We start from the raw sequence: 22,752 nt of genomic DNA, 5'->3' as shown, positions 1-22,752 counted from the left end.
GGAGCGAGAAAAGAACAGGCGAGCTATGGAGCGAGGGGTGGCTTTGTCCCGTTTGCGTCTTTGGGACTAGCTTACACACACACACACACACACACACACACACACAGACAGACACACAAAAGGGGGTGGGTTGGGGAGTGGAAAGAAGGCTCCCCTGGCGTTTGGAGACTCCAGGCGCTGAGAAGACCTGGGCGCGCGCGCCAAAGGCGCGTTTGTAAAAAATATTAACCGGATTTGGATTGATTTTCTTTTCTTTTTTGCCCGCGTTTCTCTCGCTCCCGGAATTTGCCGCAAGTCGAGAAGCTTGCAATCTGGAGTTCATGGAGCGGGGATTCTTGATACTGGTTGGACTTACGTTTCTCTCGAGCGCAGGTAAAAAAAAAAAAGCAAGGGGGAAAGGAAATAAATAAATACATAAGTAAAATACATAAAGGAAAAGTTGCGCGCGGGCAAGAAGAGGTGCCGATTTCGCCTGATGGGTTTTTCTGATCCAGCTCTCGACAGCGGCTTTCCGTTAGCCGCGCGAAAGAGAAGTTGCTTTTTCACCGCGGGCCTAGGCAAGTTGGCTTGGAGTTTGGTTGCCCCGATAACAGGCACGCCGTTACTGCCTGGAAAATGGGCACCGGAGTGCAATCGGGCAGGGCAATTCCAGACGTGAATTGCTTTGTAAGTAAAGTTGTTTCGGGCCTCGGAGAAATCGAGGCATCCCGAACAAATAAAGAAAGCAATACACTTCTTTAAAAAAAAAACCAATGACATACTTATAACAATTTTTACTGTTTTTGAAGCATATCAAAAGGCGAGAGGCTGCATCGGACAGACAGCTTGTAACGTCCGAAATCACACTTGAAAGCCTTTTATAGGAGCCAACTTTGTTAAGGTTATCTTTTAACCCTAGCCGTTCATGCTAGTCCAAAGGCAATAGGCAGAAATATTTTCGTTTCATTCTGCTGGTTAAGGGAAAATATATTTTTCCCTTGATGCGTGGAACGAAATAATTTTTTTTTTACCTTGAGCAGGAAGTTGGAGGTCTCTTCCAGCCCTATGATTGTAAAATACTTGTTTCTACCGAGGGAAAGAGAAGGATCCCTTCTTTGCAAGGTGTTATGTTGCTGATGTTGAATGTGGTGGCCACATCGTGTGTGTGTTCTCTTCTGAAGAAAAAAGAATCCCAGTTTCTTTTGCCTAGGGGTGGAGAGGCAGACTGTGAAACTGGCATCTGAAAATCCTAAAATAAGAATATTAGCCATCAGCCCAGAGATGATAAAAACAGTTTTGGGTGGAATTTGGAGGCGAGAGCCCTGGCAGGCCATGCAGGGGTGTTGTGATAGTATCTATTTAGAGTGCTTTGAAGATGGAAAAACATAACATTTTCTAGTTGAGTTTGTTTGAATGAAACAATTGCTCCCAGGATTCTGCGTTGGGGTTCTGAAGAGCCTGTTGAATTGTGTCTGGAAGCTGCTCAGCTGCTTTCTGAAACATAGGATTATGCTTTTGTGGAACCAGACTGGATTTGATCTCTGTTGAAATCCACCCTTTTAGAGGATGCTTAAAAAGCTGGGATTTCAAGACGTTTTCTCATCAGCTACCTCTTTGAGCTCCATTACTATATTTGAAGCAGCCTTTACATAAATCCTTGCAAACAGCAAAAGCCTCTTCAAATTGCAACCACCTGTCTGACCGTAACAAACACATTTTATGCCATTCATTCTTCTGAAGTGTATAAATTGTTACAAACTAGAGTTTCACTCCCCTTACTGCATTTTCTTATATATGCTAATAGTTTTGGAAAAAAATAAGTTTTGTTAAGCTTGTCCCTATAGTACTTTTTTATTAGCCATGCTGAGATTTTCTTCATTTACAATTTAACTTTCTGTTTTGCAGTTCTCTTTCTTGATCACTTCCCCAGCTTTCATTCATTACTGTGAACTTGAGCTGGGGGGCAACTGAGTGGTTTCTGTTTAAATGTTGTCGGGTGAGTTGTCACAGTTGTAATTCTAGAAGTTGAGAAAAAGAAATCCAAACCTAACACCACTTACTTTCAAGATGTGGCACTAGAGGTTTTGTTGCAGGACTTGACTGCTTTGCTAGGAACAGCTTCTTTCTAATTTGGCCTCTTTCCCCCCCTCCCCCTCCCCTTCCCACCCACCACAATTTGCAGGTTTCTTGCTATCCACCGCTCATCCCCTGTTGCTTCCCAGTGTGAGCAGGAGTAACAGCACAGGGCTGAGACTTCTGGGCCTCTCAGAAAAAATCAGCAAAGAAACCAGCACAGAACCCAGAAGACTGAATTCAGCTACCAGCTCCAAACTGGATAACGTGGCTGCCCTGGGGGAGGTCCACCACAGAGCCAAACGCTGTACTTGCTATACCTACAAAGATAAAGAGTGTGTTTACTACTGCCACCTGGACATCATCTGGATCAACACCCCAGAGTAAGTGGGGAAATAGCATCTCTATAGGGAGTTGGGGTAAAGGGATAGCTTGACATCTCAAGTGGGGAAAAAGATCTGGGGTGCTTTCTTTCCCTCAAAGATAGAAGTCAATCCTTTCTCACATCAGCATGTGAAGGTCTTTGTGCCAAAGAGGATTAAACCACTTAAGTAAGTTTCTGTTTCCAGGGGAAGTACATTCCCAGATTCCAGATGCTGGAAGAGAAATACTTTCGGGAGAAGTGGAATGGTTAATATTATATGAAAAAGTCTGGGCTTAATAGAAGCTTATTGTTATTTATTGGGTTTATGCTCCACCTTTTCTAGAGAAGCGCAAGGAGGCGTGTGTGTGTGTGTGTGTGTGTGTGTATACACATTCACTTCAACCTTAATGTCATCTCTGTCACTCAAAAAAGCTGCCTCTTGCTCTTCCCCAAGGACTGCAACCTTTGTGAAATGGTGCCATTGCCCCGACAGTCCAGCACTCTCCAGGATCTGTTGCACGTTGCATACTTTCAGGCCATGTTCTCTTTCTGCGTCTACCTGAAACTGCTCCAGGTCACATGAGGCCTTCATTCTTGAATGCCATACACTAAATAAACTAAACAATAAAGTCTTTCAGAGACTTCTCTTCAATGGCTTTTGCAGCCTTCAAAAACTATGAGAAAGAGTGCCTGTTTTAGCATGATTTTTGGAGGCTCTGGAGGCCACACAAGAGCATGACCCTCTTGCGAAACTTCTGGAGGATCTGGAGACTACACAAAAGTACACCTCATTCTTTCATGGCCTCCTCATCCTCTGAAAAAACATGAAATCATGGCATGCTTTCGAGAATAGTTGTCAGGTGTTGGTGAAACACTAGTATGTCACCCAAAACGTCTTGGTGTATCACCTTTGATACGCGTGTGACATGTTTGCCATCACTGTCCTAGACCAACATCTTAACTATTACATTATGTTTGATCTCAGTCAGCATGTGCTCCTTCTCCTGACAAGCCTTCAGAATGAGATAGAATCACAACTATTTTGTAAATGTTTCCTTGGCTATCAAATGTCTCAGTGGAACAAACAATAAATTGCAAATGGAAGCTTAACATAGTAATCGTCAATCTTCAAATAATATTGGTAGACCACAAGTACCATATTAATGTGGTATACAGGGCAATACCTCAGCAGTGTGAACACAATTTTTCAAATATGATGAGTGCTTTGTACTGGGGAAAATTTCAGTATGCAGAGCAATCACTGGTGGTATTTCAAATATACAGTGGTTACTGTGGTGGAAAATGTGGTTGTTTTTGAAATGAATTTAATAGTCTATGAAATCTTAAAATTGTTGTGGAGTCCATATATTCAGTGGTTTATTCTGCAATTTGAAATTGTATGGTGAGAGACGGGCACCCAGACAGTTTCATTCACATTTAACCCTCCTATAATTTCTTACTGCTGCTCCCATTATTCTTTCTTAATACCAAAAACAATAGTAATACCCATACACAAAGAAGGAAAGGTAGAATACTTGAATAAAATCCCTGGATTAGTAGTTTCAGGGGCTGCCCATCTGAAGCACCCCAATCTTTTTATTTTCTGGAGTTCCTATTTTCTTGCAATTCAAAGAAAAATGGTATTTTGGAACATTGTCTACAGATTTTATATAAAATAGAGTCACAATGGAATTTTGGAATGAATTCCTGCTTATGTTGCCTTGAACATTTATTTTAGGCTGGCATTTTTTTTTACCAAAGTAGGAGATTAACAAGACCACCTGAGGTGAGATTTAGCTCAGTCTCCTATCTGTCTGTCTGTCTGTCTGTCTGTCTGTCTGTCTGTCTATCTATCTATCTATCTATCTATCTATCTATCTATCTATCTATCTATCTATCTATCTATCTATCTATCTATCTATCATCTATCTATCTATCTATCTATCTATCTATCATCTGTCTATCTATCATCTATCTATCTATCTATCTATCTATCTATCTATCTATCTATCTATCTATCTATTCTATTCTATTCTATTCCATCCATCCATCCATCCATCCATCCATCCATCCATCCATCCTTTATTGGCCAAGTCTGATTGGACACACAAGGAATTTGTTCCTGGTGCATAAGCTCTCAGTGTACATATAAACAACAAAGTGATAGTCATAGATCACAAATTATAAGATATAATCATAAATCATAAGATACAATTATAAATCCTAAGATACAAACAGCAAGTGATAAATCCTAAGATACCAATAGGAGACGTTAGTAGGAAAGATGAGAAAGATGAGTAGATGTGAAAAATGAGAAGATTACTACATCTTTAGGCATAAGACAGTGCTGTGAGAGTTAGGTGCTTTAACTGAATCGATTTGCACAACTTGTAAATTGCAGCCTTGGGTGGTTAACGTAAGATAAAATCAGTACAAAAGCAATATACAAATAAAAAAATGACAAAACCGAGCCCACCCATAATTATTCCATATTAAATTATTTCAGATTAAATTAAATTATTTCATCAACTTGGGCCTTTGTCAATGTGAAAAATAGACCTTCAAGGCTTGCAGCCAACAGGATCAGGACCACTGTAATCTTGGTGGCTAAACTCTTCAATATAGCAGATACCATGATAGAAAAGGAATACTTCCTAAGTTCCACAAGGTAACGCTTATGGAGAAGATGTGGAACTAAACTATCCTGTCGGATATCATGAAATGAGCAGATAGGTAGTCCTGCAAGTAACTGACCTAATGTCATTTATGGCTTTATAGATGTTAATTGGCATCTTGAAATGTACATAGAAGTATATTAGGAAGAAGTACAGCTCATGGAGCAGTGATGCTACATGGTGTATTATGGTGCATCTATTATTAACTATGCTGCTGCTGTTTCTGGAGAGACTAACCAGGAGTGCCTCTCTTTTTTTCAGTAATGGGCACAATTGCCACACAGGATGGATTTGTGGACAGGCTCTTTTGGCTACGGCTATCACCTGTCCTTTAAGCAGAAAATAGGAGTCCAGTAGGACTCGATAATTCCATATGGCATATTCCTCAGTTTGAGGAAGTGCAACCACATCCAAAATTAAAGATGGAGGCTTCCAATACTCACCAACCCTAGTGATGTGATCTTGTAGGGTTTTGTTAGTTGTGAAGTCGTGTCCGACCCATCGTGACCCTATGGACAATGTTCCTCCAGGCCTTCCTGTCCTCTACCATCTTCTGGAGTCCATTTAAGCTCACACCTACTGCTTCAGTGACTCCATCCAGCCACCTCATTCTCTGTCGTCCCCTTCTTCTATTGCCCTCAATCTTTCCCAGCATTAGGCTCTTCTCCAGTGAATCCTTCCTTTTCATTAGGTGGCCAAAGTATTTGAGTTTTAGCTTCAGGATCTGGCCTTCTAAAGAGCAGTCAGGGTTGATCTCCTCTAGGACTGACCGGTTTGATTGCCTTGCAGTCCAAGGGACTCGCAGGAGTCTTCTCCAGCACAATAGTTCAAAGGCTTCAATTCTTTGGCGCTCAGCCTTTCTTATGGTCCAGCTTTCACTGCCATACATTGCAACTGGGAAGACCATCGCCTTGACTATACGCACTTTTGTTGACAGGGTGATGTCTGAAGCTTATTCTGCCCTATTCATACCTCTCACAAACTCCAGCCAAAGAAAAATACATTAGTGACTTTATTTGTTTGGCAAGAGGTTGAGATACATAATTGAGTTTCATCTACATATTGATGATACATTATCCCAGGTGGATGGATGACCTCACTCAACAGCCTCACCTAGATGTTAAATAGGAATAAAGGGCTATGAAGGACCACACAAAGTATCTGTGGTTAAAGCCTCCCCTTTTAGCAATACCACCTGAAACCATTTCTAAGGGAAGGAAAAGTACTGCAACATCATGTGTCTTACTCTTTACTCCAGAGACAGTCCAGAAGGATTTAGTGATTGATGGTTTTGAAAGCCACTGTGAGATCAAGGAAGGCCAGGATGGGTATATCACCCCTTCCTGATCCTGTCCAAAATAATCGACAGGTGTGATCAGTGCTACATGCTACATTCTGATCTGAAACCTGACTGAAAAAAGTAATCATTTCTAAAGTTGTAAATTAATCACATTCTCAGCAATCTTACATGCTGCCATTGTCAACCTCCCAGCGTCCGGTTCGCTCCCACAGAATCGGCCTCCTCAGGGTGCCGTCTGCCAGGCAATGCCGGCTGGCGGCCCCCAGGGGGAGAGCCTTCTCAGTGGGCGCGCCTGCCCTCTGGAACGAACTACCTCCGGAGCTGCAGACGGCCCCTGACCTTCGGTCCTTCCTCTGTGACCTGAAGACTTGGTTGTTTCAACAAGCGGGTCTGGACTGACTACGTATTTCAATTAGGTTTTACTGGGTTTTAAATTGTCATGTTATCATTGTATTTACTAGTTTAATTCTTTTTACATTTTCATTCTATGTTTTTTCTTTTTAATTTGTATTGTTGTGAGCCGCCCTGAGTCCTTAGGGAGAAGAGCGGCATATAAATTTAAGTAAATAAATAAATAAATCTTCCCTAAAATGGAAAGACTGGAGACAAGACAAAAAATGTCCAATATTGTTGGATCCAGCAATGTTTTCTAGAGGCGGAGATAGGCAATTGCTTTTTAAGAGCTTGCTGAATTGTTTCCTGAAGAATGTATCACTTTCTGGATCCAACCAAGTATCTTTTCCCAGAAGGCTTTGATCAACCTTCTTTATCTTCTTAAGTCCCACACATTCAAATTCTTCCCAGATAATTAAGCCAGAACAATTGAATCCAAATGGCCTGAAAAGCCAGGATCCAACAACCCTGTTTGATAGATGCCTAGAATATTCTTCACAATATTAGTGTCCCGATACTCTCATGTAACACCTCTTCTCCGCGAGCTGCATTGGCTTCCAGTTGCCCTCCGGGTGAGATTCAAGGTGCTGGTGATGACCTATAAAGCCCTAAATGGCTTGGGTCCGGGTTATCTGAGGGAACACCTGCTGCCGGCATCAGTTTCCCATCATCCTGTGCACGCCCACAGGGAGGGCCTCCTTAGGGTTTCGCCGGTTAGAGATTGCCGGCGGGTGATTCCCAGGGGGAGGGCGTTCTCTGTGAGGGCGGAACGAACTGCCGATGGAGCTTTGGACTGCCCCCGACCTTCGCTCTTTTCGCCGGGACTTAAAAACCTGGTTGTTCGAACTGTCTGGCCTGGACTGAGGGATTTTAAATTTTAAAGTATTTAATTAAATTATATTAAATTAATTTTAAAATTTTAATTTTATTGTTATTAGGAATTATGGGCTTTACTAATTTAATTCTATTTTATTCTTTTGTACTGTTTTAATTGCCCTGTGAACCGCCCTGAGTCCTTCGGGAATAGGGCGGTATATAAATTCAGCAAATAAATAAATAAATAAATATCCCTACAGATCTCCCCTGGTTCTCTTTAGGGCTACTGGCTGGCTATCTGAGGAGGTGATAGAACAGTAAAATACATTTTGCTGCCCAAGTGGAAATTGTCAATAAAATTTTTGACCCATGTTCAGTGGGCTCTGGTCTTTGTTCTCCATCTCTGAGCTCCTCAGAGAAACAAAGGGGCTCCTGGGATCCAGGTCCAGAGAGAGGTCAACAGAAGCCGTCACTGGACTCTCATTGCAGGCAATGGAAAACAACCATTTGTTCAGTGACTGTTCAAAGTCAGGATAGTGCTGAAAAAATGGATATATGACCAGTCCTCGCACTTACCATCATTGCATCATCTCTGGGCAGGGTCACATGATCAAAGTTTGGGCTCTTGGCAGTCAGTGAACATTTACAACCGTCAAAGTGTCTTAGCTATCTCTCACCCCCAACTCTGCCTTTGGCCAACCTGTATGGAAGGAGGTGGTGGTGAAGAGGCCTCTGACCTTAATAAATCTTCCTTGTACTTCTTTCTCCTCATCATCTTGTGGAATGGTACAGCAGGGGCTCTTTTGGTGCTGGACTTGTCCCAGCCTCTCACTGTGCTTGATTTAATGTTTTTAGCTGTTTTATGTTCTTTCCAGTTCTCTGTGCCCAGATTCCGCTGGAATTTGGCAGCCAATAAATTTAAGTAAGTAATAAACAAAATATATTAATACAGCCTGCTACTTTCTTTAAACAGCTGTGAAAAGGCCTTACAAATAGATTACAAAGTGCATTTTTAGCATCTACTTAAAAATAACAATGCCAACAAATTTGAATCTTGTGTAACTCTTGTGTAAGTCAGGACTGGCTGCAGCATCACTCAAGGCTACCTTGCATAACATGTGAAATATGTGGAACTGAATCCATTTACTCAATGGTTAGGAATATATAACATGTTTAATGAAATCAGTTATCGAAATAGCAGTAATATTTGTCTGAAGTGTTAATTTTGTTAGTGTTAATTCTTATTAGGTGTTTTTTTTTTAAAAAAATATAGCTTAAGGTGTTCTGCAAATTCAACCATTTAGTTTGTTTCAGAGGTATAGGCAAACTCTAATAATAGGTTTACATCATTAACCAGGTTAACCACATGTAAATGCAGCTGTTGAAGGTGCATTCTAAAATATATATTAGGGGATAAGAGCCACGGTACGGTTTCTGGTCTATGTTTATGCTGTGCGCATATTCTTCAGTGTCTGGTAGAGTTTGATGATGCCTCAAAATCCTTGAGAAGCTGTGCAGTTTACACCCATAACTTAGGGGAGCTGTTTGGCCCAGGCTAAATTTACTTATTTATAGCCTGCCTTTATTATTTTTATAAATAGCTCAAGGTAGAGAATATACCTAATATTCCTTCCTCCTCCTATTTTCCCCACAACAATCCTGTAAAGTGAGTTGGGCTGAGACAGAGTGACACCCAGGTGATTTAATACCTAAGACTTGTCTAGAATCATGGGCTTTTGGCTTCTAGCCTGGTGCCTTTAATAGAATCAAATAGAGCTGGAAGGGACCTTGGAGATCTTCTAGTTCAGCCCCCTGCTGGAGATAAGTGACTGTCTCTAGCCTCTTCTTAACCACCAGAGCAAACTAGCATTCCATCAACATAGATCAGATAAGTTGAACCATATCAGCGAGGATTGAGATATTGAGAAATCAGGCAGAAATCAGTCAGAAGCTACTCCAATGTGTCTTTTGAGGCTCAGAGTTACCTGCTATAGTAGTCACCCTACAATTCTGAATGCTTATATATATGGGGCAGCTGGGAAAATGAGCTACATTCCCCAGTTCGAATTTCTCCTCTGCTAGAATCTCTTAGTACACCCTGCCATCTACCTGGCAAAGGGGTAAGCGGGGAGAATGCAAACAAAGCGTTTTAAGTGTTTAAATTGCAGAATAACAATTGTCTTTGAGGTGAGTTGGATTTCAGCTGCCATAATTTCTAGGCACGGCATTCTGCTGGTGTGTACTTTATAATCCAAGGCCTGCTAGGGACGAGTTTGGGGGTGACTCTGCAAAGTGATGCTGCTGATAGCTTGAAGGCAGTTGTTATTCACTGCAGACAGTGCTTTAAGCCAAATGAAAATAATAAAGGATGCCTGTAAGGCTAACAATAATATTCCCATTGTAGGTTAGACTCTTCAAAGTGCTTTTCTTTAAGACCTAAAAAGTCTTCCTTCTGCCTTCTTTTAAAAATCTTTGCAGAAATTTTGTGAGGTCTCACAGCTTTTGTTGATTTATGAGGATTTTCTTGATTTATGAGACATATCCTGACTTTTGTTCAGAAACACAAGGCAACATACACAAGCCTTCTGCAACAAATCTGTGAAGTAGAAGAGAGAAAGTAGCTTTCCCAAAGTCACCCAATAATCTTACAGGATTGAGAGGGTACTAGAAGTTGGGTTTCCCCACCCCTGACACCTTAACCGCTATAACATAGTTGGCGTTCAAAAAAGATTTATATCCTGCTTTTCCTCTGGGAGGTCCCAGTTTGGTGTAGTGATTAAGGCCTGGGCCTAGAAACTGGGAGAACAGGAGTTTTAGTCTTGCCTGAGGCACAAAGCCAGATGAGTGACCTTGGGGCAGTCATTGTCTCTCAGCCCTAGCAAGGCGGCAGTGGCAAACTTCTGAAAAACCTTGCTAAGAAAACTACAGAGACTTACCAGGAGTCAACACTGACTTGATGGCAAGAAGAAAGAAAGAAAGAAAGAAAGAAAGAAAGAAAGAAAGAAAGGAAGGAAGGAAGGAAGGAAGAAAGAAAGAAAGAAAGAAAGAAAGAAAGAAAGAAAGAAAGAAAGAAAGAAAGAAAGAAAGACACTTCTAGGACTTCACTATCGCCATTGAGCATTCCTTTCTTGCAACTCCCTCCCCCCCAAAAGAACAGCCCTATGTACCAAGTTGGACAGGGAAAGAGTGACTGACTTAAAGTATCCATCCATGGCTGAGGTAGCTGAACCTCACTCTTAATCCAGTACCTTACCCAGATACTACATAACATTGGCCACTTGACTTTGCCTGGAGCTATGCAACAACTTGCCAGGGATTGGGGCTGAGATGCACCACAGGTTAGGACTCAAAGCCTGCTATAGAACTTGCACACACTCTTATCTTAGATTCATGTTAGCTTCCCTCTTTTCCTTTTGCCATGGTTTAGAGTTTTCATGAATGATATATCCAATTATTCCTAGCTAAATATTGTCTACCCTCTACTTTTCCTGAAAATACTGAAGATGTGGCCCAAAATACTGCACACAGAGGGTACTAGGCTCATAAATAGGAATGTTTCACAGCATTTAATGCAAAGTGTTCTTTACTATCCCAGGACTTGCTAGATCTCATTTGTTGTTCACAGGGCTAGATGCTAACTGGTTTGGGGGGGGGGGGTAGAGTACAAATCTTTCAGTTGCAAAGTTTGAAGACCCTTACAAACCAAAATGGCAAAGGCTTGTTTAGCAGTTGTCTCTCAGGTCAACATGTTTGATTAGCATTGTGTACAAAGGCTCTTTGCAATAATTTGGAGTAGGTCTGTACTTCTCTTTTTAGACCTTAATAGATACTGGAAGTAATTGCTTAATTTTCTCGTGTCTTTATTTGCCTAAGAGATCTGTTAATATTTGAGTGACTTAATGAATTATCTTGTTTGCAGTATGTAACCTCCTCTGAAGAATGCAGCAAACAGCCGAAACCTCCTGATCAATTTAAATCACTAAATTCAATTTGGAAATTGGGATTTTATTTCCCAATGTCCTGGTGATAATTCACAGCATTTGTTAGAATTTGAATATTTAGAAAGCCTGCAGTGATCCATTCTGTCAGGCCCTTTTCTGTACACAATATCATGAGGATTCTGCATTGGCCATTTTCTTCCATTAATGGGCCAATCGTTTTCTTGACTTTTTTTCTTGTTTTTTTTACCTGTCGGAAGAAGCTTCTTTTGTTGTTGTTGTTGTTGTTGTTGTTGTTATTTTTTACTTTTGCCACAAGCCTTGGTTCATTTTGAACTAAGTTCAAAATGGTTGTGCCATTTGACGTATGCTGTTCCTGCCTGCATCTTACACCCTGACATTATGTGTTGGTCTGTTTCTGGGGCTTCTCTGCATAGGATCCACCTTGGGTCCTACCTAATAGCACATAACTTCATAAGACAAATCAAGATGCTTGTGGTTTTTTTTTTAGAAGCAATGTGATTCTTTGCATCTGATATGCAAACCATATGTCTCTAGGAGTAACCTCTTAGGAGTACCTTCAAGCGTCAACAGTTGTAGCTTGAATTCTACTTATGCCAGAAAGTGAAATATTTTTCTGGGTCAGAGATCAGAGATCTTTTTGGGTCCCAGTTGTTACCCTCCCCTCAACTCACCAAAGTTTTGTGAGGTTTGAGGAAATACAATGTGAGATAGTCCTTGTGAGATTTTGATTCTGTATAAGGTAAAGGTAAAGGTTCCCCCGCACATGCGTGCTAGTCGTTTCCGACCCTAGGGGCTCATCTCCGTTTCAAAGCCGAAGAGCCAGCGCTTGTCCGAGGACGTCTCCGTGGTCATGTGGCCGGCATGACTAGACGCCAAAGGCGCACGGAACGCTGTTACTTTCCCACCGGAGTGGTCCCTATTTTTCTACTTGCATTTTTACGTGCTTTCGAACTGCTAGGTTGGCAGAAGCTGGGACGAGTAACAGGCGATCACTCTGCTATGCGGCACTCGGGATTCGACCCGCCAAACTGCCGACCTTTTGATTGACAAGCTCAGCGTCCTAACCCACTGAGCCACCGCGTCCCTACTTGATTCTGTATAGACACATGGAAATAAATCACATTTACACACTGTAAAAAGAGACAGTAAAAAAACTAAGAAAAAAAACACACTAGAACACCTCTTCTCCTGATAAGTAGGAATTAACATCAGATAATCAATTAATCAGAAAACAATACCCTAATCAAGGAACTACCAAGGAGAAAGCTACACCCCACCAAAATTGTCAGGACAAGCTACTGCATATAAACAGGCTGTAAACACTGATGTCACTAGCACCTAGTTGAGTAATGAAAGATCTGCAAGCAACCAACCAAGCTCAAATAACACGAACGACTCCCTCTCTCCATAATTCACAGTTTTTCTCTTCAAAGTGTTTCTTAACTAGAGCCTGATAATTTATTTTAGTTTAAGCTTTTTTTTTTTTAAAAAAAATGAAAACAATAACGATTTTGGCACTGCATGGCCGTCATGCCACATAACATAAGCATATGTTTTAGTTTTGGGAAATTATTTCTGAATATAAAATTTATAAACTATGTATGTCCTTGGGCTCTTTCTCATGAAGAAGATATTCCTCAATCCTTGAGCTGCCAAAACTATACTAACATAACATTTGCTCCCAACTAGTGATCTCTATCTGGCTGTAGGAATGTTGCTATCATACATATGGTATATGTGACTAGTATCATGAATTCTTTCCTTCTGGCTAAGTGTTGGCCAGCCAGCCAGAAAACTGCACCTTGCATTCTCTTCATGTGGACTAGAGCTAGGGAGGAGGTGATATTTGACAGGGGAAGTGACTGATGGTATTATCTATAGGTCAAAATTTGCTCTAGTTTAACACAAGTATTTTGCTCAGTTGTATTTGAAGGGAGCCCGAGTATCAATTGATATTTTAATAGCCCGAAACCTATCATCCAAAAGAGCATTATTATTCCAGAATAATGTTAAGCCCACATGACAAAGCAGCCTAAACAATAGCTGAGATCTGAGCTGACGTCCAGAGAGAATTGGACCACAAGGCAGTAGTTCTTCAACATGCAAATCCACCCCCTCCCCAATTACTTCCCCTGGATAGTTGTAGTCAGGTTTATCTAGATCTTCAAACTGGAGAATGGCTCAGAGACTTGGTGGTCCAGGTAGAGTTGCTTGTTTGAAAGAATGGACTTGGAAAGTAATGTTTCATAGCTGGAGAAAAAAGGACATGGCACTGCTAGCATAATCTGACATAGGGATTTAGCTGATCCCATCTCTTAGAGTCACGTGACACTTGGATTGTTTGATGAAATACGTATATTGCATCCATAGTGAAACTACCATATGGTAAACACTATTTTAACACTGGAACATCTAAGAAGGACCTTGGTAGAAAATTAGAAAAAAACATTGCTAGGGCATGTTTGTCAGGGAAGGGCCCATTAATTAGATCTATTTAAAGATTTTGCCACTGTTTTTTGTGAAAAAGAATTAGCCCTACAATAAACACATGACAATATCATGCATACTTCAGTACAGTGAACTTGATGCTCTATCTACATGCCTGATAAAGTTAAATTGGTTACTTCTTATAGTTTCCCCCTACAGCTGACTTGATCCTAAATAAAACATTTTTTACTTGAGGGAAACCTCCATTAATGCCTAAAAATTTTAAATAAACTCTTCATACTTTTCTATAAGCATAGGCATTTAAGTAATTTTATTACAGATAGTCCTTTCTTAGGGTCCATAATTGCGACAGGCAACTTAATCATTAAGTGGTCAGTAAGTGAAAAAGCAACTGTGCTTATGATCTTACTTCAGCTTTCCTTTGCTTTACAGTAATAAATGCAAGGATTGGTCCTAAAATCAGTGTCGTAACTGCAAATGGTTGCTAAGCAAGGCAGTTGCTAAATAAGAAATACCATTGCTAACCTTTAGTCTTGATCTGTTTTTGCTTGATTCTATCAATTTATTTCCATTAATTAATTCTATCAATGTTAGCATGATTATATATAGTATATAGCTATTACCTCATGTCTTCAATCACAAGATTAACTTATCAAAGATGCATTGCAACTGATCAATACATATAGGCCAGCGGGAAATTGAGCTCTTTCTCCAAATGTTTAGGACTTTAGTTCTCATCAACGGCAGCTAGTATTATTAAAACAGGAAAGTACTGAGTTGTAATCCAAAACATCTGGAGGATCAGTGGAATATATTCTCACAAAATGTATAGTGGCTAACGAACTGGTAAGCATCAAAAGAGCATTATACAAATTTTGGGAGATTGCGTGCATTAATGGTCAGTAGTCCTGATCATTAGATGCTAGTTTTAGATGCAGAAGCATTAAGCTTGAGAGGATGCTATTGTGCTTCTGTCGTGTGATTGATCCTTCTGATGAATCTTGTGTTCTGCCTGCAGTTGTGTTGGACAATATGTCTTGTTCTCAAAGCCATCCAGACATACTGGCTAAAGATAATATAAATTGTGGTCCAACGTGTCTGGAGAAATTCAGATTGGGGAAGAATCTTCCAAATCTGTGCAACAGCAGTGGAATGTTCCAGTTGCAGATTAATGTGTTAGGTGGAAGACCCCATGGGGAAAGCATAGTATTGTGATGGCTGGCTGGCTGGCTGGATAGACAGACAGATAGATAGATAGATAGGATTACTGTAACTATGCTGGTCCATGCATTTTTGATCAAACATTTAATTCAATTCAACACATATTAAGAAATGTAAGTGTATTTTCCTGTGCTATTTCTCTGAATGATGGCATTTTTTTGTTTGCACCTCTCCATAATGAACATATTTTTTGTTGACAGTTTTGAAGGTGGGAACAATATTGTAAAATCTGGAGAACTGCGTTCTTGGAAGTATAGTACTGCTGGTTTTCAAACAGTCTGTTTTTCTGAAATATGGGTATTAGTACAATTCGTTATAAAATATGGACCCAAAATGGTTTCCTGTCCTTAGTGGAACTATGGTGTATGACATTTTCATCCTGCTGAAAGCCTAAAACAAACACACACCCCCAACGTATACTGTTTAATGGAAGGTTATTTTAAAATCAGTCTCTAGGATCGCTTGGTTAAGCTGTGTTTATTCTTAAGGAAGAAAAAGAGCTCTGACCAGTCTCACATTTCTCTTCTCAATATTTATGTTTGCTGCCCCCACAACTTCTCTTTGTTATTTGTGGAGGCTCTCTAAATTTGCTTTATGAAACTCATTGAGGCAGAAATTAATTTCTTTTGTCTTGCATTTGATCCAGGTATTTCAGACCCAAGATTGTAGGAGAAGATAGAACAGAACATTTAATTACTTCTCCCCCCTGTATATTTTAAAGGGAGAGAAGAAAAAAAACAATGGCTTGGAATGGAGATGTTTTGTACTACTTCAATAGGAGTTCAGCTGTCTTGAGAAGTATTCAGTTCTTCCAGTTTACACATAGTCCAATATCAATGGAAACATTAAATTACAACCTTTCTAGCATAAACTGCACAGTTTCTTCATGAACTTGTAGAATTCTTTTTTCCATATATTTAAAAAAGCGATAAAGTGAAAGTCAATATATTAGAAACAAGAGAAGTCCCATGTAATGTTTTAAGCATTAGCTTTTGCAAATGATAATACAGTACATTAAAGCAAAGACCTTACCAATTTTTTTCCCTCATAGAATAAAAATAGAATAGAATTAATGTCAGTTTTCTCCATATTCTTTCTTCCTACGGTATCCTGTCTTCCTTTTTTCCTACCCTACTTTGTTATTTCAATAGTTTTGTTATGTGTAACTCATAGATTGAAGCCATATTGCTTTTCAGGCTATAACTAGTCTTCATGTCTTTGACAGAAATCCTTGGAGAAGAAACTAGTTTTTTTTTCATAAGATGACAATTTCAAAAATTATCCCGGAAGAAAGAAGCTGAGTTTCAAATTTTTAACTAAAATATCTTGAAAAATGCGCCACTTGCAGATAACTGACCCTGAAAATTTTCCTATCTTTTAATTTTCATAATTGACCTATCAATGGGTGGCACTTTATTCATGGTATTTGGGCTGCAAATCATAAGGTCTCCTCATCCGGGCTAATGTGCAGGTAGTTGTAAAAAGTGAATACTTTTTAAAATATAAGCCCATTGTCAGATAAAACTGAACCCAATTTTTGGGGTCTAGTTTGGCATTTAAAATTCAACAAGAATATATGTATATGTCTTTATTTCTTTGTTATATTTATATCCCGCTTTTAATTCAGAAGTTTAAAGTGGCCTACATAAAATTCCTTTTTCCATTTTGTTTCCTACATCAGTCATTTGGTAAGATAGGTTGGCAGAGAAGATAAGCTTTTGTATCTTACAGTAATCTTGAACCTGTGTCTCTCCAAATTCAACCAAATTCAACCACTAGACCAGGGGTGTCAAACTCAATTTCATTGAGGGCCGCATCAGCATTGTGGTTGCCCTCAGGGGGCCGGGTGGGTATGGCCAGTGTGGGCGTGGCCTACTGGGTGGGTATGGCTAGAGTGCGTATGGCCTACTGGGTGGGCGTGGCCAGCTCTACATCGTTTGCATCAAGGGTGCCTATGGGGGCCTGGGCAGGAGTGGGACAGATCTGAGGGTCTCTGGCAGAAGGAGGGTCTCTGGGCCAGGGCCAAGGCAGTGGGGGCCGTTCCCTCACTGTTTCCAGGATGGCTTCGCGGGCCACATGAAACCACTTCACGGGCCGGATCTGGCCCCCGGGCGTTGTGTTTGACATGTCTGCGCTATGGCAGGAGACCCAGGAGGACCCCACTGCTGACAAAGAGACATAAAAAAGCAAGATTACAGTTTGCAAAAATGTACTTGAGTAAGCCAAAATCCTTCTGGGAAAACGTCTTGTGGACAGATGAGACCAAGATAGAGCTTTTTGGTAAAGCACATCATTCTACTGTTTACCGAAAATGAAATGAGGCCTACAAAGAAAAGAACACAGTACCTACAGTGAAATGTGGTGGAGGTTCAACGATGTTTTGGGGTTGTTTTGCTGCCTCTGGCACTGGGTGCCTTGAATGTGTGCAAGGCTTCATGAAATCTGAGGATTACCAAAGGATTTTGGGTCACACTGTAGAGCCCAGTGTCAGGAAGCTGGGTTTGCGTCCGAGATCTTGGGTCTTCCAGCAGGACAATGACCCCAAACATATGTCAAAAAGCACCCAGAAATGGATGGCAAGAAAGCACTGGAGAGTTCTGAAGTGGCCAGCAATGAATCCAGATCTGAATCCCATTGAACATCTGTGGAGAGATCTTAAAATTGCTGTTGGGAAAAGGCGCCCTTCCAATAAGAGAGACCTGGAGCAGTTTGCAAAGGAAGAGTGGTCCAAAATTCCGGGTGAGAGGTGTAAGAAGCTTATTGATGGTTATAGGAAGCGACTGATTTCAGTTATTTTTTTCCAAAGGGTGTGCAACTAAATATTAAGTTAAGGGTGCCAATAATTTTGTCTGGCCCATTTTTGGAGTTTTGTTTGACATTATGTCCAATTTGCTTTTTTCCCCTCCCTTTTTTTGTTGTGTTCCAATACACACAAAGGGAATAAACCTGTGTATAGCAAAACATGTGTTCCTGCAATACTTTTCTGTGAGAAATACTTGATTTTCTGGAAAAATTTCTGGGGTGCCAACAATTTCGGCCATGAATATATATATATATATATATATATATATATATATATATATATATATATATATATATATATATATATATATATATATATATATATATATATATATATATATATATATATATATAATACTTGTTAACTATTTAGATTACCTTGCTAGGCCCCAAACATGGGACAAATCTTTATTTCCTGTTTCAGCCTATCTTGAAGGCCATCGAACAGGCAGTAGTCACACCGGTGACAGCTCATATATTTATGTAAATTACTAACAAAGAATTAAGGGAGACTGATATGCATTTCAAACTTCTTAGTTTTCATCATAGTTAACAAGTATTTGACACATATCTCCCCTTGCTTCTAAAGCTAACAAAGCGAGAGAGATCCTGTGGCTCAAGAGGTAAAAACAACTGCCTAATGTGCAATCAGCCCAGGTTCGAATCTCAGAAGGGTATGGCTGACTGATGAAAACTAATAAGTTTGAAATGTATATCAGTCCCCCTTAATTCTTTGTTAGTAATATACATACATATATGTGTGTGTGTGTGTGTCCCCTTCATGGATTACTGCCTTGTCGTGGCGAAGGGGCTTGCGTAATTCAATGAAGCTATGAGCTATGCCGTGCAGGGCCACCCAAGACGGACAGGTCATAGCAGAGAGTTCTGACAAAACGTGATCCACTGGAGAAGGAAATGGCAACCCACTCCAGTATCTTTGCCATGAAAACCCTATGGACAGTACCAAAAGGCAAAACGATATGACGCTGGAAGATGAGCCCCTCAGGTCGGAAGGCGTCCAATATGCTACTGGGGAAGAGCAGAGGGCTAGTACTAGTAGCGCCAGAAAGAATGAAGCGACTGGGCCAAAGCCGAAAGGACGCTCAGCTGTGGATGTGTCTGGTGGTGAAAGGAAAGTTCGATGCTGTAAAGATTTTTTCTCCATAGGAACCTGGAATGTAAGATCCATGAATCAAGGAAAACTGGACGTGGTCAAACAAGAGATGACAAGACTGAACATTGACATCTTAGGTATCAGCGAACTAAAATGGACAGGAATCCTTCAGAAGAAATGGAGTAGCCTTCATAGTCAATAAAAGAGTAGGAAAAGCAATACTGGGATACAATCCTCAAAATGACAGAATGATCTCAGTTCGAATCCAAGGCAAACCATTCAATATCACAGTAGTCCAAGTCTATGCCCCAACCACCAGTGCTGAAGAGGATGAAATTGACCGGTTCTATGAAGCACTACAGCACCTTATAGAACTAACACCAAAAAATGATGTTCTTATCATCATGGGGGATTGGAATGCTAAAGTAGGAAGCCAAAAGATAACTGGAATAACAGGCAAGTTTGGCCTTGGAGTGCAAAATGAAGCAGGGCACAGGCTGATAGAATTCTGTCAAGAGAATATGATGGTCATAGCAAACACTCTTTTCCAACAACCCAAGAGACGGCTCTACACATGGACATCACCAGACGGTCAACACAGAAATCAGATTGACTATATGCTCTGCAGCCAAAGATGGAGAAGCTCTATACAGTCAGTAAAAACAAGACCAGGAGCTGACTGTGGCTCAGACCATGAGCTTCTCCTTGCAAAGTTTAGGCTTAAACTGAAGAAAGTAGGGAAAAGCACTAGGCCAGTCAGGTATGAATTAAATCATATCCCTGTTGAATATACAGTAGAGGTGACAAATAGATTTAAGGAATTAGATCTGATATACAGAGTGCCTGAAGAACTATGGACAGAGGTTCGTGACATTGTACAACAGGTAGCAACCAAAACCATCCCAAAGAAAAAGAAATGCAAGAAAGCAAAATGGCTGTCTGAGGAAGCTTTGCAAATAGCTGAGGAAAGGAGGGAAGCGAAAGGCAAGGGAGAAAAAGAAAGATACACCCAATTGAATGCAGAATTCCAGAGAATAGCTAGAAGAGATAAGAATGCCTTCTTAAATGAACAGTGCAAAGAAATAGAAGAAAACAATAGAATAGGGAGGACCAGAGATCTTTTCAAGAAAATTGGAGAAATGAAGGGAATGTTTAATGCAAAAATGGGCATGATTAAGGACCAAAATGGCAGGGACCTAACAGAGGCAGAAGAGATTAAGAAGAGGTGGCAAAATTACACAGAAGAACTATACAAGAATGAGCTTAACGTCCCTGATAATCACAATGAGGTGGTCACTGACCTCGAGCCAGACATCCTAGAATGTGAAGTGAAGTGGGCCTTAGAAAAGCTGAGCAACAACAAAGCTAGTGGAGGTGACAGTATTCCAGCTGAGCTATTCAAAATCTTAAAAGACAATGCAGTAAAAGTGCTACACTCAATTTGCCAGCAAATTTGGAAAACTCAACAATGGCCACAGGATTGGAAAAGATCAGTTTACATTCCAATTCCAAAGAAAGGCAGTGCCAAAGAATGTTCAAACTATCACACCATTGCACTCATTTCTCATGCTAGTAAAGTTATGCTTAAAATCCTACAAGCTAGACTTCAGCAGTATGTGAATCGAGAACTACCAGAAGTGCAGGCAGGATTTCGAAGAGGCAGAGGAACTAGAGATCAAATTGCCAACATACGCTGGATCATGGAGAAAGCTAGGGAGTTCCAGAAAAACATCTACTTCTGCTTCATTGACTATGCTAAAGCCTTTGATTGTGTGGATCATAACAAACTGTGGCAAGTTCTTAAAGAGATGGGAGTACCAGACCATCTTATTTGTCTCTTGAGAAACCTATATGCGGGTCAAGAAGCAACAGTGAGAACTGGACACGGAACCACTGATTGGTTCAAAATTGGGAAAGGAGTCCGGCAAGGCTGTATACTGTCGCCCTGCCTATTTAACCTATATGCAGAGCACATCATGAGAAAGGCAGGGCTAGATGAATCAAAAGTTGGAATTAAGATTGCCGAGAGAAATATCAACAACCTAAGATATGCAGATGACCCAGCCGGAGAGCTCTGTTGTGGACCTGATGGAGATAATAATGCAATATGGGAGGGTTTCTGGATTTAAAGTTAATGCACAAAAAACTAAAATTTTGGCTAAAAATATGACAGCATCGCAAAAGGCCCTCTTAGAAGGGTTAACTGGATTTGAGATTGTCAAAAGGGTCAAATATTTGGGGGTGTTTTTGTCGCCCTCTAACACAAAATTATATAAAAATAATTATGAAAAATTATGGGGAAAAATCCAAAAAGAAATGGAGAGTTGGGAAAAATTGCAATTGTCTTTGTTGGGGCAAATCGCAGCAGTAAAAATGAATGTCCTGCCTAAATTCTTATTTTTATTTCAAATGATACCGGTTCTTAAGAAAGATTCTGGAGTCCATTTAAGCTCACGCCTACTGCTTCAGTGACTCCATCCAGCCACCTCATTCTCTGTCGTCCCCTTCTTCTATTGCCCTCAATCTTTCCCAGCATTAGGCTCTTCTCCAGTGATTCCTTCCTTCTCATTAGGTGGCCAAAGTATTTGAATTTCAATTTCAGGATCTGGCCTTCTAAAGAGCAGTCAGGGTTGATCTCCTCTGGGACTGACCGGTTTGATCGCCTTACAGTCCAAGGGACTCGCAGGAGTCTTCTCCAGCACCATAGTTCAAAGGCTTCAATTCTTTGGCGCTCAGCCTTTCTTATGGTCCAGCTTTCACTGCCATACATTGCAACTGGGAAGACCATCGCCTTGACTATACGCACTTTTGTTGAAAGGGTGATGTCTCTGCTTTTTAGTGTGCTGTCTAGATTTGCCATGGCTTTCCTCCCGAGGAGCAAGCGTCTTTTAATTTCTTGGCTACAGTCCCCATCTGCAGTGATCTTGGAGCCCAGGAAAATAAAATCTGTCACTACCTCCATTTCTTCCCCATCTATTTGCCAGGAATTGAGAGGGCCGGATGCCATGATCTTGGTTTTCTTAATGTTTAGTTTCAACCCAAGTTTTGCACTCTCCTTCTTCACTCGCAACAAGAGGCTCTTTAGTTCCTCTTCACTTTCTGCCATTAGAGTGGTATCATCTGCATATCTTAGGTTGTTGATGTTTCTTCCGGCAATCTTAATTCCAACTTTTGATTCATCTAGCCCTGCCTTTCTCATGCTCTGCATATAAGTTAAATAGGCAAGGCGACAGTATACAGCCTTGCCGGACTCCTTTCCCAATTTTGAACTAATCAGTGCTTCCATGTCCAGTTCTCACTGTTGCTTCTTGGCCCGCATATAGGTTTCTCAAGAGACAAATAAGATGGTCTGGTATGCCCATCTCTTTAAGGACTTGCCACAGTTTGTTATGATCCACACAATCAAAGGCTTTAGCATAGTCAATGAAGCAGAAGTAGATGTTTTTCTGGAACTCTCTAGCTTTCTCCATGATCCAGCGTATGTTACCAATTTGATCTCTTGTTCCTCTGCCTCTTCGAAATCCTGCCTGTACTTCTGGTAGTTCTCGATCCACATACTGCTGGAGTCTAGCTTGTAGAATTTTAAGCATAACTTTACTAGCATG

General features: G+C 40.6%; 1 protein-coding gene across 1 annotated transcript in view; it reads left to right on the top strand.

Annotated features, from left to right (window-relative positions):
* Window positions 1-320: 320 nt before the first annotated feature.
* Window positions 321-22,752, top strand: part of EDN3 (endothelin 3) — a gene marked incomplete at both ends in the record, with an annotated part of 47,618 nt that continues 25,186 nt past the window's right edge. The window contains 2 exons of the mRNA XM_081322382.1: window positions 321-372; window positions 2,162-2,435. Coding sequence (XP_081178508.1) covers window positions 321-372; window positions 2,162-2,435 — 326 coding nt within the window. The remainder of the gene's footprint in view (window positions 373-2,161; window positions 2,436-22,752) is intronic.

Source organism: Vipera berus (genome assembly GCF_964194415.1).
Source record: "Vipera berus genome assembly, chromosome: 3".
NCBI classification, from domain to species: Eukaryota; Metazoa; Chordata; class Lepidosauria; order Squamata; family Viperidae; genus Vipera; species Vipera berus.
Note: the sequence above shows the minus strand (reverse complement) of the source record. Positions and strands in the feature narration are given on the sequence as shown.